The sequence below is a fragment of the Myotis brandtii genome, unplaced genomic scaffold (genome assembly GCF_000412655.1).
Source record: "Myotis brandtii unplaced genomic scaffold, ASM41265v1 scaffold422, whole genome shotgun sequence".
Taxonomy (NCBI): Eukaryota; Metazoa; Chordata; class Mammalia; order Chiroptera; family Vespertilionidae; genus Myotis; species Myotis brandtii.
In genome coordinates, this window is record NW_005366171.1 from 1,451,744 (window position 1) to 1,470,511 (window position 18,768).

General features: G+C 53.6%; 1 protein-coding gene across 4 annotated transcripts in view; it reads right to left on the reverse strand.

The window, feature by feature from the left end:
* Nucleotides 1-300: 300 nt before the first annotated feature.
* ST5 (suppression of tumorigenicity 5) overlaps nt 301-18,768 on the reverse strand; it is a 102,956-nt gene continuing 84,488 nt past the window's right edge. For all 4 annotated transcript variants that reach the window (XM_005873951.2, XM_005873949.2, XM_005873950.2 and 1 more), the window contains exons 9-20: nt 18,175-18,359; nt 17,023-17,132; nt 16,756-16,825; nt 13,788-13,865; nt 13,052-13,192; nt 8,817-8,965; nt 5,204-5,381; nt 4,866-4,907; nt 3,810-3,921; nt 2,750-2,989; nt 1,679-1,765; nt 301-1,089 (exon numbers count right to left, since the gene is read on the reverse strand). In XM_005873951.2, the coding sequence (XP_005874013.1) occupies nt 1,055-1,089; nt 1,679-1,765; nt 2,750-2,989; nt 3,810-3,921; nt 4,866-4,907; nt 5,204-5,381; nt 8,817-8,965; nt 13,052-13,192; nt 13,788-13,865; nt 16,756-16,825; nt 17,023-17,132; nt 18,175-18,359 (1,427 nt within the window). In that variant the 3' untranslated portion in view covers nt 301-1,054. The remainder of the gene's footprint in view (nt 1,090-1,678; nt 1,766-2,749; nt 2,990-3,809; nt 3,922-4,865; nt 4,908-5,203; nt 5,382-8,816; nt 8,966-13,051; nt 13,193-13,787; nt 13,866-16,755; nt 16,826-17,022; nt 17,133-18,174; nt 18,360-18,768) is intronic.

Below are 18,768 nucleotides of genomic sequence, written 5' to 3' on the forward strand. Positions count from 1 at the left end.
AAATTTTCGCTCAAAGCAAAAAATCGGCCGAGAGACGGCTCGTATCTCGAAAAACTCGTTAGTCGGGACACTCGTAAGTCAAGGCCTCACTGTACCTCCTTCTCTCCCTCTTCCTCTCAAATTAACAAATAATAAATTTTAAAAAGACTAATCATAAAGTCAGACCACAGAACCAATTTCTGAAGCTAAATTCTTCATCAAGTACCCGTCATGATGGTGTTTCACCCCTGGCTGGCCTATCTCAGCCCGTCCCCCAGGAGAGAAAGTTATAGATAATGAAGCCAAGGAACACATGGGGGCTCTGGGCCCAAACAACTGTACACTGTTTATTGAGAACACCCGTAGATGGTGGGAAGAAGGGATGCCTTGTACCGCATCATGGCCACCACGGACTGGGAGCCGGGCCCGGAGAGCACTGGCAGAGCTGGGGGTGGGCCTCCCATGACTCACTGACCACCACCAAGGTGGGAGAAACAAGAGAAGGCCAGGCCCAAGAGCCTGGTTTCATGCTGCAAAAGGGGACTGACTGACCTTTGCCTTTTAAAAACAGAAGGTTAGGGAAGGGAGACTATTAGGAAGAAAAAAAAAATAGAAACTCTAAAAAAATGTTTTAAAAAATAGTCCCCCTGTACATAACAAGACAGCATCTGCTCTCCGTGGCCCCAGACTGGCAGCAGGGGCTCAGGCAGGCCAGGAGCCTCCCGGGGAAGATCAGTGGTTTGGCCGAGACAGTCAGCTGCACATAATTGGCCAGTCACCAGCACCGAGCCGAACGTCATCCATGCTCGGGCAGGCAGGAAAGCACCCGGCCCCTTGGGAATATACAAATATTTACCAGATTCTCTTTGCTTGTTACAAAAACAGATAAGAAAGCTTACAGCAGATTATTTACAAACAGTATCTGGGATATCATGAAGGCAGAGGTGGGCTGGCTTGGAGGGTGGGGTCTGTGGGGACAGAGCGGCCACAGCAGCCCAGAGGGTCCCAGGCTGGGCCCCCTCCCTAGGCTCCAGGCTCTGCCAGGCACTGGACTCTCTGTCACTGGGGAAGGGGCTTAATTCTTCTTGTGGAGGAACTTCATTTTGTTGCCTGTGGGCCAGAAAGGGCAGGAGTGAGAATATTTCCATATAATCTCTAACCCTCTCAGTTGGAGAGAAAGGATTAGAGAGACTGGACTATGACAGATCTGAGCCGTGGTAGGGAAAACACTCCAATGAGGGCCCTGGAATAAATCACTGTTTGGCTTTGGGCAAGCATTTAACTTACTTGGCCTCAATTTCCCTTGAAATGGAGACATTCTATGATCTAAGTGGCTGAGCTCTTTGAAAAGAATGGAGGTTTTCAGAGACGGCACTCTGGCATTGCTAGTCTTGTAGACCCCTCCTGGCCTATAGGAAAGCTCTCTGGTCCTAGTGGCCCTCCTATTCCCTCAGGAAGGAGTGCACCCAGAAAACCACAGGTGAGATCTGTGGTTTCTCTTGGCTCTGCAGGTAGGTAAATCCTGTGCTAAATGCCCTTGGAGCACTGGGCTGGCAATCTTCTCTTCACCAAGGGACCCCTTCCCGTTCTGTCTATAGCCCCAGTATAATACCCATTGGCATTGGTATAGAGCAGCTTGGGGTACAGATCCCCCCCAGACCCTCTCCCCCAGCCTCTCATCGATGACAGAGCTACTTACCTAAACCTCGGAGAAACTTATTCATTCCGCTCTGTTCAGTGTCTGGGAGTTCCTCTAAATACTGCTCTACTCGCTGCTCAAAGAGGCCTGGGGAAGAGGAGAAACAGGAGCAGGGAAAAGAACAGTCAATGGAGGAAGGGAAGACAAGGCCTCCTGGAAGGGACGATGAGACACAGATCCCCAAAAGGAGAAGCCAAGGCTCTGCAATTATAATTTACAGGAGCATCTCAGAATTCAGATTGTCTCACCAAAACTACCATCTCACTGGTGTTCACTGTTCATAGCAAGAGGCCCTCGATACCTTGCTCCCAGGGGCACAAGGCTGAGCTGCATTACGGCGAAGATGCTACTCCTCGTTTCAAAGCTGCCCCTGGGTAGACACCTTCTCTAGTTCCTTGTGGACCACTCTACAATGTTGTTTCGAAAGGTTTGTCAGGCTAAATGGACAGTATTAGTGGACAGAATAATAACCCTGATGTTAGACAGAAAGATGTTGATGAGGTGGAAAAGTCCTACAGTGAGCAGAGCCGACAAAATAAGTAGTGATAAGAGAACCTTCTGCTCTGAATGTGTTCTGCCACCAACCTAAGACAGAGCTATTCTCTTCGAGGGCCTTCTCAACCCTGGATTCTCAGACTTCCCTAAATTGCTCAGCCAGGTCTTTTTCTCTGAATAAGAAGGATGTTTGAGGAGGGGACGGGCAACGGACGGCATGCTGTTCTTGGAGGAGACAAGCCACGTGGCTCCCGCCAGGGCAGCCTGTGCCGTGTCTACTGGGACAGAGGCAGAAAGCTCCCTTGGAAGTTTCTATCAGAAGAAAAGCAACGGCACGCTGTTCTTGGAGGAGACAAGCCATGTGGCTCCAGCCTGGGCAGCCTTGTGCCGTGTGTACTGGGACAGGAGCAGAAAGCTCCCTTGGAAGTTTCTATCAGAAGAAAAGGGATGATGGTAGGAGGCCTGGGCCCAGCCAATGCCCAAGAGCTTCTGTCACAGTGCCTAGCTATTCAGCCCCGCTGGCAGCAGAAAAGTTAAGAGGAGAAGGCCTGCTGACCCCAGCTCTTCTAACCTTACCCTTTGCCCGACACTTTCTTAGCTCCCTGTCTTGGATGAAGCCAGCAAACATCTGAGACTCCATAAAAACCTCAAGGAAACGGCGGATGCTTTTGGAGGCCACAGACTTGCGGAAGGCTTCCCGCTGAAAGGCTCTCTCCCCCTTCTCACTCTGGGTCAGGAAGAGGGAGTAGTGCCCAACCGTCTCCACGAAGAACCGGATAAACACCTCCGACACCAGCCCATTGAGGGTGTTACATTCTGGAAGAGAAAAGAACATCTTTCAGGTTCTGGTCAAGAGCCTGCCATCTCCAGACTCGAACCTCAGCCTCCAGCCGGTATCTCCCTCTCCTCCATAAAATTCCCTGCCAGACCACTGATCTGTTCTTGAAACTACCTCCTGGGCACCCAGGCTCATCACGAGCTCACAAGCTGGGAGGCTGGCAACTACTTGCTGGATGAATGAGAGTGGGAATCAGAGACCAGAGGACCCCTTCCCCCACACTCCTCGCCCTGGGTGGTTTTCCTGGCTTCACAGCAGGAGGAAGCTCCCTTCATCCCCTTCAATGGCTCCAGGCAAGGCCCGAGGGGGAGGAATAACTAGTTTCCTGTCAGCAAGAGTCTTTGTAGCTGTCACAGGTCTTGGGGTTTTCCTTCCCAAGCCTCCTGAGGTAGAGAAGAATTAGAGGGAAGAGGTAGCTTTGTAGCTAGGCCAGCAGTCGCCAACCTTTCGGCCCTTGGACCACCAGTGGTGGACCTCAGGGACCACCAGTGGTCCGCGGTTGGCGACCGCTGGCCTAGGCCACTTGAGAAGCAGCCCCAATATTATGTTCCTGAGCTCGCTCTGATAAAATACCACAATACTTCTCTCCCCTCAGACGTAGTCAAGCCATAACTCCCTGAACCCCACCGGTGGTGCGGCTAGAGAATTCTAGGTGAGCGTGAGATCAAGGTCCTACAACTGGAACCTCATCAGCCAGAGGGCCTGGTGCATAGAACCAGGGTCCCGTGCGATGAGGCCAGGCCCAGAGCAGAGGAGCCTGGGGCCAGAGCTGACTGTGTTGCAGCAAGCCTCACTCACCATCGTCGGAGTCGCTGTCGGAATCCTGGGAGATCAGTTCGTTCTTCCTCTCTAGAGCCTGCTCCAGAGCCGCCTGCAACTTCCTAGGTAACAACGTGTCCTCATCATCCATCTGCAGGAGAAGGAAAATGCAGTGACAGTGATAACTGACAGTGGCTGAGCCCTTACTACGTGCCAGGCCCTGTATGAATAGCTTACATATACACTCTCCTTCAATTGTCCCAATAACCCTGATACTATTTATCAATCTCACTTTAAGATGAGAAGCTGAGGTTAAGAAACTTGTCCAAGGTCACATGGATAAAAAGTGGTAGAGCAGGTGGCATTCACAGGACCAGCGAAGGGTTCCTTCCTACCCTGACACCCCAACGAAGTCTCCCCTATTCCCCCAGCTTTAGCTCCAGGAGGAAGCACAGCTGGCTGGGGTGGGGAGACTGTCTCAGGCGAGAGGTTAAGCCACCGTTCCCGTCTCTACATTCTGGTTCAGTGTCCGCACCTTGATGCCTGTACCCAGGAGACCAAACTCTGTCAATGCTGCGTAACGGACTGTACCCTCCCAGAGGGTACGACACTGGGCTGGCCAGCAGGATTTCCACGACTAACAAAGGCTTTTGAAGTTAACCTTTACATCCCACGGCATTCTATGCATCCTGTGTACTCAGCCCCCAGCAACGTTTCAAGGCAGGTGCCACCACCATGCCTGGTTTAGAGATGAGAACTCGGCTCAGAGAAGCTCAGAGCCTGTCCAAGACCATGTGGCTCAAAGGTGGCAGAGCCCAGAGGTCACGTCTTTAGACCTACAGGCCCTGTCGTCTGCACTCCCACACGCCTTCTAGAAGCTGATGGTGCCAGCAAGAAAGGCAGACCCTGCCGAGGTCAAGACCGCTCAGATCAGTTTCTCCCGTCCTTGTCTATTCTGTGAATACGGGACCCAGAGAGCTTAACAAGCAGGTGGTGGAGGCTGAGCTGCGTGCAACCGTGCTGGCTGCTCTGGAGTCTGCACTGAACAAGCACCCGCCCCAGGGCAGGCCACGTTCGGCAGCGTCCCACTCTTACCTGCCGGATGAATCGGTCCGATCCCAGATTCACCATCAGTGCCTGAGGAAAAGAGGCATCGGCGACAGTGATTCAGGGTACGAATCCCTGCAATGCCCTCCCCAGGCCTCCAGACCCCTAGATGCCAGGGTCAGATAACAGGAATAACTCCAGCCAGGGACAGCCCTCCCAGGGAGAAAGGATGAGCTGGGTAGAGAGGCCCAGAGGGCACAAAAGAGAAAATCCCAGTGCCTTTCTCCCCTCCACTCCCCCTCTGCCCTTCTCTCCTGGGGGTTGCTGTTCCTTCTGTCCCCTTCCTCCTTCCAACCTCCCGCCAGCTGGTTCCCCAGGTGGCCCACCTCCTCCACCGGCAGCTCCTTCAGTTTGGGAAGGGAGCTGGAGAGCAGGCCAACCAGGAAGGGGGTGGGACAGCAGACGATGTCAATCATGGAGGCCGGGAGGACAGGAATGAAGGTATGCTGCCAGGAGAAGGGGTAGAGCAAGGCCACCACGGCGTGGGAGCAGCTGGACAGGGTACTGGTGGACAAAGAGAGACAAAGTGCCTGAACCCAGACCCCGCACCTTCGAGGAAGGGGAGGTGGAGCCTGCTGGGGCTCAGAACATCCTTTTATGTTAAACCTCCCAGGGCAACAAAAATCGATGCTAATGGGGCTCGGGTCTGGGTCTGACCCTACAGGCCAGTGAAGCCCCCGCACCCCCACCGTCAGGGCCCCAAGGACATTGCTGCTACCCTCTTTGGTGACTACCTAGAAACAGCCAGGAAGGCAGGTAGCAATGAACACACACAGGACTCACATATACCCTACTCTCCCCAAAGGGCCACCCAAATGCACAGGCAGGCCTGACTAGTGCCGGAGTATCAGCTCAGGCCGGGAGCACAAAGTGAGTCAGAGCTGGTTACAAATTCATAGCGTGCAAGAGCTGGAAGGCCCTATAGAGGTCACCTCATCAATTCTGCATTTCACAGCTGGGGCCACCGATACCCAGGCCAGTTTACTCATAAGTGGCAGACCCACAACACAACCAGGCTTCCTGTTCCCCAGCCCCGCATGACTTCACTGCTCTGCCCTCCAGCCATCCCTTCCTCTCCTTGATTGGAAAAAGTGGTCTGACTGAGGCCCACTGACTGCGATCAGGGGGCTGGCACCACTCTTGCCATCTTTCCTCTCAGGCTCCAAAAAATAGCCACAGGTCTCAGTGGGGTCATCCCTCTCTTGACCTAGAGGGGGCTCTAGGCCTCTATGCCCAGGTGCACTACAGGGCTGGCTGTCCAAGCAGAATGGCCAGTGGGAGCCGGAGGAAAATCTCTAGGATGCTAGCTAGGTGGTACAAACGTGAGTGCACGCTCCCCAGGTGCATTGAGGGCTGGTGAAGGGCACCAGCAAACACAGGAGACACACCTGGCCTGACTGTCCATCTGCCAGGAGCATAGTCCAAGGCCCTCCCCCAGGGACCATGTTACAGATCAGGAGACAGAGGCCCGCAGTCAAGACCACTTTCAAGCTTGACTCTCCCACCCTGTCCTCCACATCTACTGGTCCCATCCATTAGCCATGAAAGTGTGGTCTCTGCGTGATCAGCTCCACAGGGACTCTTGCCCTTTCACGACTAACATCCCACCAGTCAGAGGACATGGTTCTCTGACACGACAGAACAGACCCCCTCTTCTAGAAGGACCTCTGGATGTTCACGAGTGTTTTGTCAGCCAGTGCTTTGCTTGACTGCCCTGCCACCCTCCGGACACTAAAATACTGCTGGGCCTTGAGGCAGAGACAGGTGTCCTGGCCCCAAGCCCTTCCCCTGGGCACAGTAGCTCCCCACACCCAAGGAGAGCCACCTGAAAAAGGTGTGGAAAAAGGATGTCTCAGGGCCTAGGGACACTGATCTCCACCATCTCCTCCGATCGCCACAGAGCTCATGCACACGTGCACACACACATCCCACAGACGTGACAACGGAACCCAGCCAGAGGGACAAAGGACTGCGGAACACCTAACACACGAGGCACGGAGCCTGAGCTGCTGCACTGCTGAGCCCTGACCACCGTCGGGCCTGTGCGCCCTCCTGGGCTCCCTACCTGCCCCTCCCGTCAGAGGCAGACCCGGAGCAGGGGGACATCTTTTCTAAGACCCAAGACTGGCAGAACTCATGTCAGGCCAGGCCCAGGGCAGGGCCTGGGGCCCTTTCCTCCCAGAAGGGTCCTGGAATGTGCTCAGAAGGCAGCAACAGCCACAGAAACAACAGCAGTGCTCATATCCTGATGGAGCTGGGCTAACGGTGGGGTGGCAGAGAGGGTGCCCCCAGTGAGGGAATGGAAGCTTCAGGAAAAGAAACCTCAGGGTCCAGGCTCTGTTAGGGGCACCAAGGTCTGCCCAGACCAGAGCCTCACAGCTGGGCAGCTGGGGGTCCTGTCCCAGTGGCCTTCAGGATCCATTTCTCCTGCTGCCCTCGCCACCCTCATACACGCAGACAGAGGTACCTCAGGGATCCTGGGATTATTGGGGAACAAACGGGACAGAGGCTGTTTCTTTTCTGCCCCTCGTATCAGCACCTGGCATATGGTATGGCACATAGCAGGTAACTTAATAAATACCTGAATGAATGAGTTCTGCCACCCTGGAGAAACCACTGCTGCCTGTGACGGGTTATTTGACCAAAATAAAACAGATAATGTGCTGCCAATATCTCATCCTCTCCCTGCCTGGCCCACCTCCACCCATACTCTTTGCTATGATCTGTTTGTGTCCCTCCAAATTCATATGTTGAAACCCTAACCCCAAATATGACATTAGGAGGTGGGGCTTTGGAAGGCTTGGGTCATGAGAAAGAAGCCCTCATAAATGGTACTAGCATTCTTAGAACAGAGACCGCAGAGATCTCTAGTCCCATCCACATTGGCTTCTTCTGGGACACCTCGTGTCCAGTGACACTTCTGCACCCTCCGATGGCCTCAACCAGATCTTGGCATCCAGACCTCCTCTAAAATCATCAATGCCAACGCTTCGGACCAAGACTTGTGACCCATCCAGCTCTTTCCTTATTCCTCCTAAGCCAGCCTCCCTGCTCACGGACACCTCCAGGTCCTGATGTCTCCTTGTTCCTGTCCTTGTTTGACTGGCCAGCATTCCTGCAACCACTCCCCCAGCACCCTCAGCGCCTCACCTCAGCCTTCTCCACAAATCCCCAAGTGCCTGGCCCTGGGTCACTGCGGTCAATTGCCTTCTCCAGGTGACACTCTCAACTGGCACTCCTCCTACGACCCCTAGCCCTGGTCAACGCCCTGGCCCCTTCCTCACGGGGACCCTTCCTAGGGTTCATCACACTCCTCAAATTCATCATCCCACAGGGATGGCCTTGCCTCCCCCACTGGCAGAAATGCGGCCATCGGCCAGAAATCTCCTTTCTTACCTCTTTCCATATGAATATGCAGGGGCGGGCAAAAGTAGCCTACAGTTGTATAAAAAATAATACAAAAATCTATAATAATAAAAGCGTAATATGCTAATTAACCAGACATCCTTCCGGACAACCTTCTGGACGAAGCCTCAGCTGCAGCGACCAAGACAAAGGCAGCCGCCAAGGCGGCAGGGGCCAACCCCCTTGCACAGATTTCGTGCATCGGGCCTCTAGTTAGTAAATAATAATACAAGAATGAACTGTGTTTCATGTCCTCACAAGTGTAAACCTACTTTTGCCCGCCCCATATTTGCATCTGCACAGTCTTGGCTGCTGCAAAGGAAGTGTCCCTCCTCTTCCTCAGGCCAGTCCTCAACTGGGTTCTCATCTTGTGTGCTCCCAACCGTCCTTTCTTCCTGGATTTGCTAACCTTTCCCTCTCCATGTGATCTCACCACACACACACACTCACACGGGCAGGGGTTCATAAATACATGCTGGGTGAATTTGTGATGTTCCTTCCCCCTCTTCTCCACCTTGCCCTACGGGGGCCTACCTGAGCTTATCGGCCACAAAAATGACCCGGCGCTCCAGCAGCAGTGAGGCAAAGATTCGGATCAGCTGGCGCACACTGAGGCAGGTGAAAAGGCACTCAAAGTCCACGTGCTCCAGCCGGGAATCCATGGGTCGCCGCAGCTCTAACACCTGCAGGAAAGTGATGGGGAAAGTGGGTCGAGGCAGGCCAGCTGGTGCCCCTCCCAGGTCCTTCACAAAGTGATCGGATGCTGGTCTCCCTTCCCACCCTCTCTTCTCCAGGCCTCTAATCTAGCCCACTATGCAAAAGACCCAGTCTCTTCCTCCCCTTGGACACCCAACTGGTGAGCAAGAGGCCTAACTCCATGAGCACTGGGGAGGCTCCAGCAGGAAGGAGCTGAGGGGCCGCCCATCAGGCTCTCGGGAAAAGGAGGAGAGCTGACTACTCTCACAGATGAGGGGAATGAGGAAAGAGCATAGCTTGATGTGTAGGGTCTTCCCCGTCCTCTTGCCCATCTCCCCAAGCAAACATCTTGGCCCCCACGCTGACCAGCCCCCACAGTTGCTGGCTGCTCCTCAGGCCATAGGAAGAGCAACATCTCCGCACCCCGGGACTCTATTCCCATCCGCCTCTGGAAAGGCAACGCTAGTGTCCTTGCTGCCATGTCCCTTCCCTTTCCTGCTAGAGTCTCCTTCCAGAGGCTCTGTCTGTCCTGCCACCATTCCCTCTCTCTCTACCAGCCTATCTAATCTCTGTGCCAGGACAAGAAAAGCACCAGGAAAGGCCGACTATTCTGCGACCTTGCCAGGAAGCCGGACTTTATCAGGGCCAGACCTAGCAATCGTTCCTCCCAAGGAGTTGCAAGGCCACTTCCAAGGTCAGTGCCATGCGTGGAGAGCCACTTCCTGGGTGCAGTTATGAGGGTGGAGGGGAGCATGGATCCCGGCAGTGTGAGCCAGGGAACTGCGAACTTCAGGCCACACCGCAGCACTGTCCCGGGGTGGCCTAGTCCTTCCCTGGGTCCCTCAGCAAATGTGCGCAGCATGGAGGTACAGGCCTCCTAAGAACTGGGGCGACAAACCAACTCCCTCTTCCAGCCCTATGGTTTCAGAACTCTCTTCAAGGGGCTTCCCCCCACATCGTCCCATCTGTGCCTCGGGGTCTAAGCAAGTCAAGTTCTAACTCCCAGCTCAATCAGTATTCATCCCTCTGTAACCCGAGAAGCAGCCACATGGGCACATCGTGGGCACAAGTCGCCCTAACGACCTGTTTATGCTCGGTCTCCCAACACCCCCTACCTCCCACCCCCCACCCCCCGTAGTGAACTCCCAGATCTGGTACTGGGTACACCCAAAATGCTCAGTGAGTGTGGGCAGAAGGAATCCCACATCACAGTTATGCCAGAGACCTGTGCCCCCGTCCTGTCTCTGCCAGGAGAAGACACTGTGAAGTGCCCCTACCCAGCCTCCTGAGAGCCTGCATGTGGTCCTTCGTCCTTCCCAGAGGTTCTGCAGTGCATAGCCCCACCCCCACCACCCAAGGGCCAGGTGCCCTCCAGGGAGTGGGAATTCACCCCGGCAGCCTCCTGACCTGGGCCTCTTTTCATTCATCCCGCCCTCAGATCACAGTCCAGTGGGGCTGAAAGAGCCTAACCACAGCCCGTGAGACTGGTGCCGGGACAGAGAAAACGTATGATGAACATGTGCAGAGGGGCTTCCGGCTCTGAGGAAAGGTGCCAACCTCCTCTGGGCAGGGTGGGGGCAGGGCAGCAGCTCAGCACAAGATGCTGAATGTGGAGAGAAGAAGGGAAGTGTCTTCTAGGCAAAAAGAAGAGAGTTCAGGGACAGTAAGCCATTCAAGTCAGAGTGATGGGAAATGAGGCTGGTGAGGGGCGGGGCCACCTCCTGGAGCTCTTCCAGGCCTGCTGTGGGGCTCTCGGGCAGAGTCAGCTGTCCCACCCCAGACCACTCATGAAGCCAAATCCCTCCCAGCCAGGGTGGGCGAAAAGAGCCTAAGAGCAAGGTCTTAAATGGTTTTCGCCACTCCCAGCAAACCCAATATTTCTCTAAGCAGTCCCTCTCCTGTTCTTTGCAACGACTAATTTACTTCTTCTTCCCTCTCTAGAACCCAGCACCCAGCTCTCACTCTCAGAGGATGACCTTCTTTTCTATTCGGAGAAAACAGAAGCCATCGGATGAGAATCTAAAGTCTACAAGCCATGGCCCTCCCTGGTATTGCACATAAATAAAAGTCAGCCCCTCCCTGGACCCCACCACCAGTGCCTATGGGTGACAGCTGGATTATACCCTCCCTCCTGCTTCTTTTTTGTTTTTGAAATGAAATCATTTAAGTAATGACTCTACCATAAAGCTTGAGTCTTTTTGTGTGTGATTCTTTTTCTTTTAATATGTTTTTATTGATTTCAGAGAGAGGAAGGGAGAGGGAGAGAGGGATAGAAACATCAATGATGAGAGAGAAAATCATTGATCGGCTGCCTCCTGCATGCCCCCTACTGGGGATTGAGCCTGCAACCTGGGCATGTGCCCTGACTAGGAATCAAACCATCTCTTGGTTCATGGGTCGACACTAACCATTGAACACAACAATTGGGTCCTCCTGCTTCTTGAACTTCCTCTGTGGGGCCATTCCACTAGCATCCAAACAACCATCCTCAACAAACTCTCCCCTGGCCCCACACTTCCTTTCAACCACTGTCCCCTTCCCTAGTTCTCTCCACAGCCAAGCCTCTTGAAAACATGTCTACACAGGCTGTTTCCACTTTCTCACCCCCTATCCATTCACTTCTCAACTCACACACCTCAGGCTTCTGGCCCCCCAGTCCCCACTCTTCTGCAATCCATTCTTGTCAAGGCATCTTGCCATCCTCATCCTGACCTCTTGGCAGTTTCTGATCACTCCTTTCTTCTTGAGATGCCCTGCCCCCCCTTCCTTGGCTTCCAAGTCCCGCTCTCTCCTGGTAGCCCTCCGATCTTCTCAATCTTCAGGGCTGCTACCCCTCCACTGCGGGACCTCTCGAAGTTGGGGTCCCTCAGGACCGAGGAGGACTGAGGCTGGGCTCTCTTCTCTTCCCTGTCTACACTCTGCTACCACACATCTTCTCTGGGGTGTCTCTCAGGTATCTTAAATGTAACTTGCACAAAATCAGACCCTTCCTCCTCATAACCTGTTCCTCCATCAGGGGCTCCATCAGCTACCCCATTGCTCAAGCCAGAAAGCTGGGAGTTTGCCTTAAAATCTCCCTAACCTTATTCCCCATTTCAAATCAAACACAAAATGCTCTTGATCCTAATTCTAAAATGCATCTCATCCATCTACTTTTCTTCATCTTTTCTAGCACACCTTAATCCAAGCTACTATCATCCCTTACCTACACCACAGCCACAGTAGCCTAGCTAGCATCCCTCTTGTCACCCCAATCCATTATCTGCATAACAGCCAGAGTGAGATCTTAAAAACATAGCTCAGATCCTACAACCCTGCTTTAGATAAAATCCAAAATCCTTACCTTGGCCGAGCAGGCACACTATGACTCGGCCTCTCCACCCCTGCTCACCACCCTGCCAACCATCTTGGCCTTTTCTCAATTCCTTGACAAGCACACACAATTTCCCAACTTTTGCCTTTGCATGTGCTGTTCTCTCTACCTGGAATGACCTTCTCCCATCCACACCCTTCTCTTTCAGTCTCCCTCCTCCCACTTCATTGAGTTGACTCTACTTACCCTGCAACCAGGTAAACTGCCCCTTCCTCAGAGGAGGCCTTCCCTGGCCCCTAATCTAAAGCAGACCCCTCGTGACACACTCGCACTCCTGTGCTTTCAGTTGGCACTCAACACATTAAGAATTATCTACTTACATGTAGAAATACTTATTTAATACTAGTCTCTCCACTGGACTATGAACTCCACAAGGACAGAGCTGTGCTCTCTTTAACTGTAGTCTGGCATGACCCTGACTGTGGGAGAACACATAGTACCTATTGGGTGAATGAGAAAGGAGGGCAGGTGGTGTGCAGTTTAGTCCAAACAGGTCAGGGAAGGCCCCTAGGAGTCGCAGAGTTGGGCAGAGAGAATGGCAGTCCTGTCATTCCCTCTGTCAGTTCCTACTGAGCAGGTGTACGAACATGGTGAGCAAGGACGGGCCATGCTCTGTGCCTCCCAGAGACTGCACCCTTGGGTAGGCAGGCCTCACTCCAGCCCCAGTCCCTCGTCGGAGAAGAGGAGCAGAAATCCCTACCTCGTTGCCAGCGCCTGGCAGGAATGTCTTCACTTTGATGGTCTTCCCTGGAGCAGGGAAGGGCGACTCCATGAGACTCCTCATGAAGGGGTAGACCAGCGCAGCGGAGATCCCACGCCGCCGTTCCACCTCATCGAGGACCTGTGCCCGCCACCAGCCGCCCAAAGAGGAAGGGTGTCAGGGTGCTGCCCTTCCCAACCTCCTGGGCAGAGAAGAGGGCAGCCTGGCATCTGACCAGCCTGGGCCAAACGTTGGGAGACAGGAGAACTGTCTTTCCAGAAGCTTCACACCCGACCCTTCTCATTTCTCTTGGCACCCCATGACTGCTCTGCCCCCTAACCAGTCCTGGCCTCAGACGCCAAGAGCTGACTGAGTAGCTGGGCCAAGGAAATACCACTTGAGAGTCAGGTCCCTGGGCACTTGGCTTCCCCAAGGTGGTCTCTGTCCCCAAGAAATCTGTCTCTTCCCATGGCCCAGGGTGGGCTGTGACATGAGCAGACACTGCTGGTGCAGGAGCTGGGAGATGCCAGCTGGCCAGATGAGGAGCCAGGCTCGGGAACCAGGAGGAAGTCAGAGAGCTCGCTTGCACTTGCTCTTTTCTCGGCTGCATTCTCTCTTTCTCTCGCCCTCTCACTCGCACACACAGGTGGTTTTCTCATCTAAGCTGGCTGCGGATACTCCTCTGGGAGCTGTCAGCTGGGGGGAGGAAGGAGGAAGGAAGCCAGAGCCCTCTTACCTTGGAAAACAAGCCGAAGCAGCCAAGACGGCTGATGACACAGTATACCTCTGGCAACCGAGGCCCTTTCCCGCTTGGCTGGGCCGGGACAGGAGGAGAGAGACACAGACACAGAGAATGCATGATTACTACATCTGGCTCCTTTTCCTTGGGAACCGAGGGCTGAGGACTACTCATCCAGTGGAAGAAGACAGACTCCAAACCTCTTCTAAACCTCTACTCAGCCAGGCTCTCATGGGGAGGCTTCAGCCTCTGGTGGGCCTGCCAGCCCGAGGTGCCAGCCTCCTGCAAAACTCTACACGGGCCCTGCCCCAAAGAAAGACACTAACAGGACTGGCAGAGGACAAAGCAGTTTGGCAGAGGCTGTAGTATGATTTGTAGATTTACAGCCCTAAGGCTGGGACCCCCTAGAATGCAACGGTAATGAGAGGAACTTGTATATATTCTTAGTAGCAAGCCATGTAGTCTTCTGCTCCCCCAACAGGGGGCATTCTGCAAAACATTCCTTTTCTCGGATGCTCTTTTTCTCCCTTGCTTGGTCCATCCCGTTCTAGGAAGACTAATTAAAAATATATATGGAAAGCAAACTACTATTTATTAAATGTCCTGGGCTGGGTACATTACTGAAGTAAACTTGTGAGATAAGCACTATTACCCCATTTTATAGATGAGTAAACTGAGTTAAAAATATTAAGCCATTGCCCAAGATCATGTATCAACAAGTCATGGAACCAGGAGTCTGTTTTGACCCTGATTTGCTGTTTTGCCTCTAAAGCATGCTGCTTTCTTACAGGAAGGAAGAGAAAGGGACACAAAGGCACGGACAGAGGTATGCTACAGAGTAGAGGAGAACAAAGAAAAGAAGGGATTTAAAAGGTGGGCTGTGGAGGAGTTGTGCACTGAGAGCTCCCTACGCCAGGAGCCTCCAAATGCAGGCTGAGGTGAGCCCACAGGAGTCTATTGCTCCAGCCAGGGGCTGGCAGGGCTCTGTGGCCGCCTCTGGCTCAGAGGCCGGGAGTGCCTGACAAGGCCTGGTAGGGAGGGAGGAGAGCAGCAGGTGCTGGCCCCTCATGCAGGCTGCTAAGCAAATGCAGATGGGGCTATTTCAGTCTCCAAACCTGCTGGCCACACGTCACAGATCTAAAGAGAAGGCAGAATCTGGTTTTGTCCATATTAGGCCTGAAACTCACTCCTCAATCTCTCCCTCTCCCCCGCCTCCCCTAAAGCCCCAAGCGATTAAATCAAGTATGTGGGATTTGGGTTAGAATCATTGTGTCCAATCTGCAGGAATGCCGAGCTAGTGCCAGCCCCCTTGGCAGGGACCCAGCCCAGGCCCTCTCTGAGCAGCCAGGACAAACATGCGCTTCCCTGGGGGCAGCAGGCCCACTGCAAAGGAGCAGCTCTGATCCGGCTCTGCTCCTGCAAAGGGAGCCCTCGGAATGCTCCCCTCCAGGCCCAAGGAACCTGGGGCGTGCTGGCCACTGCCTGGCTCTCCACCTGCATCTGTACTGCTCCACACTCCCTTAGTCCCCCACACTGGGCATTCCACATCCATATAACACTTCTCCCCAGACTACCCTTTGGGGTGATCCAAGAGCACCAGACTTGGTGTTAAAGGATTTGAGAATAAATCTGGCTCTGTCCCTCACTGGCTGTGTGACCTTGGAATATCATTACACTCTGAGTCTCAGTTTCTTAATCTATAGAATGGACATAACAGTACCTTATGAATTATTATGAGAATTAAGGAAAATGACATACTTAAAACAGCTAGCCTGGAACATAATAGGTTCTAAATAATAGTTTATTCCCTTTGCCTTCCCTTCTACATTGAAAGTCCTACCCCCTCTGCTCCACTATTAAAAGTTCCTTGAGGGCAGGATCCATGTCTAACTCACCTTTATGTGCCTTTAGAATGTTGCCTGACCCTCAGCAGGTGTATGATACGTGTTTCTGAATGAATGAATGAATGAATGAGTGAGTGAATGAGTGCATGAATGAATGAGTGGCCCCAAATCCTTCATTTGGGGTCCCTGCTGTGTATTATCCTTGCCGAGGATCACCCTCATCTGCCCCAGACTGGCATCTAGAAAGGCCTTCTCCCACTAAAGCCTGGGAACCCTGAAACACAGTTGACAACCCTAGCCAACAACACTCCTGGTGAGTTCCAGGGGACAGTGCAACAGGACTCTTACCGTTACCTCTATCTATGTCCCAGGACTAACGGGAAGGGAGTTAGGGAAGGGCTTCTCTCTCCACAGCATGGCTTATAGTTTCAAAACTCTCCCCTCTGAGTTCAAGGCATCTCTCCCAGAATCCCATTGGAAAGGCATCTCTCCCACAACCCCAGAGAAGGCACTGCTCTGTTCCTGCTCAGCCTCCAGCCCTACCAACCATGGGCAGGATGCCTTCCACATCAGGCTGGCCAGAAATGGGGGTGAAGAAGATTTTCCTCCACCCCAATCTGTTGCACACACACATACTGCTGGGGTGACATAGTCCTGCAATCTGGGAATTAGCAATCAGACCTCAGAAGCCGGAGACAAATGAATGAAAAGACAAAGTATAGGCAAGCTAAAAACATATGACAGCCCAGAAGAAGGCGATCCGTTCTCTCCCCGATATTACACACAATCTTAGGGCCCAGTCAGAGCGGCCCCTTCGAGTCCTGCCAACCCAGGAGTGCCTCATCTCTAAGAGTGTGTGTGTGTGTGTGTGTGTGTGTGTGTGTGTAGGTGAGTGTGAATGTGTGTATGTGTGTGTGTGTAGGTGAGTGTGTGTGTATGTGTATGTATCAGTGCGTGTGTGAATGTAAGTGTATGTGTGAGTGTGTGTGTGTGTTGGGGTGGCCTCAGGGAGCACACAAGAGAGCAGAACATAGCATATCATACAAGCTAACGTCACAGAAGGGCACACAAACATACAAATGCCGTGGCCCAGCCCCTGAGGACTGAACAGCCCTACTCACCAGTAAGCGCCTGCAGTAGCCAAAGCGTCTGCTGCCATCCTCCCCGGTCAGCATGAAAGAAAAAGTCTCACTGGAACAGGGAGAGGTCTGGCATCAGGGAAGCATCAGAGGACCCAGGGACCGCCCCCAGGAAGGGGACCGCCAACCCAGGGAGGGGGGTGAAGGGCCGGGTTGCTGCGGAGAGGAGGTTGGGACTAGGGTGGGCCCCATTCAACTGCCCACTGCCATGGGGGTAAAGAGGCTCTGCCCTCGTCCAGCAGGCCTCACCTGGTATACTCGGACACAGGCAGCCAGTCCTTGGCATCAGGGAAGCAAAACTGGGGAATGGCCTTGAGCCTCTCCTCTGCCTCACGCATCTGCTTGGTGGGTCGGTCCAGCTGCAGGCAAGAGGAATATGGGGAGAGATGGACAAGGGAAGGCATGGAGCCTCAGGGTGGGGGGTAGGGGTGGCTAAGAAGCATCTCCTCCCCTAAGAGCCCTGGATGGCATCCTACCAACTGGCATGCTTCTCAGCAAACCCTGTCCCCACTCCCAATTCTCACAGAGGGGTCTGGGTGTGGGATGAGCCATCATTTATTCATTCCATGGATATTAAATGGGCACTTTGCATGTGGCACCTGGCACTGTGCCATGCGCTGGGGCTACCAATGGAAACCAAGTGGACAAGGTCCCTGTTCCTGCACACTGGTCAGGAGAGTGAAATCATCAACAACACGATTTCAGAGGGGGTCACAAAGGAAATAAACAGGGTAATAGGACAGAGAGAGCTGGGCAGGGGAGGGGCTTCTTTGGGGTATCTGGAAAGATCTCCTGGAGGAAGTACCATCTGAACAGTGAATGAAGAACAAGAAAGAGCTAGCAGCCATGGGAAGAGCTGGGAAAAAACATTCCAGACAGATGCTCCGGCAGAGAGAGAGGCTTGGGTGTCAAAGGAAGGAATGGAGGCCAGGATGTGGTGCCGAGCAGGGAAGGAGTAGAAAGAGATAAGGTAGATGGGGGAATGGGTATAGAGTTTCCTTTTGGGGTGATGAAAATGTTCAAAAACTAACTGTACATCTCTGTGATATACTAAGAGTCACTGAATTGCACACTGTAAAGTAGGTGAACTATATAGTATGTGAATTATATCTCAATAAAGTGGGGAGAGAGAGAAGCCAGGGGCCCATGTCAGGACCCTTGTTAGTCCTTGTAAGCAATGTGACTTTAGTCTAAGCACCCTGGGAGGTGCTCTCCCGCCCCTCACCTTCTGCATAAACACCCTCAGCCCTGGGAACCCTGTCTTCCCTCCTGGCGATAAGCAGCCATGCTCAGGGCAGCCAGGTGAGTCGCAGTGGCAGGATGGGGCCTCTCTTCTTCCCCAGATGGGCCAGGCCGACAGAAGGTGGTAGAGGAGGGGTGCAGGGGTGGGGATGGCCTCACCTTAGGAAACTGGTAGGAGACTTCAGGGAGGTAGGTGTTGCGGGATGGCTTCTTCTTGAGTGATACCACCACAAAGTACTCAAAGAGCTCCCGCTCCTGCCACTCGAGCAGCTCCAGCTCCAGCGTCCGGTAGCTGGGCGCACGCTTCAGCATCGACTGGATGTGGACCAGGCGCTGTGTGTGGGCTGGGGGCAGGTCACAGGTCAGGAAGCAGACCCCACATTAGCCCCCCTCCATAGCAGACTCAGGGCTCAGTCTCTGTGGATCACCTCTAAGCACATGAGCCTAGCCTGACACCCTCGCACAGCTAGGTCTGGGGGAGAAGGGGTGGGAGCAAGGTGTCGCCCTGACACAGGGAGCTACTGGTCTGGGCCTCCTGGAGCCTCTGGAGCCTGTGCTGGGCCAACAGGACTGCCCAAGCCAGGCAAACCCAGGCATGTGTCACTGGCGCCCACCCACCCGTGCCAACAGGACTAGGGGTATGAACATCCGCTAAGGCTTCATCCTTAGGCCTCAAGCAGTCCTTGAACTTGAAACCCTTTGTCCCTGTCCTCAGGCCCAAAGTCCACTTGCCCACTTGTCGGGGCCAGTGGA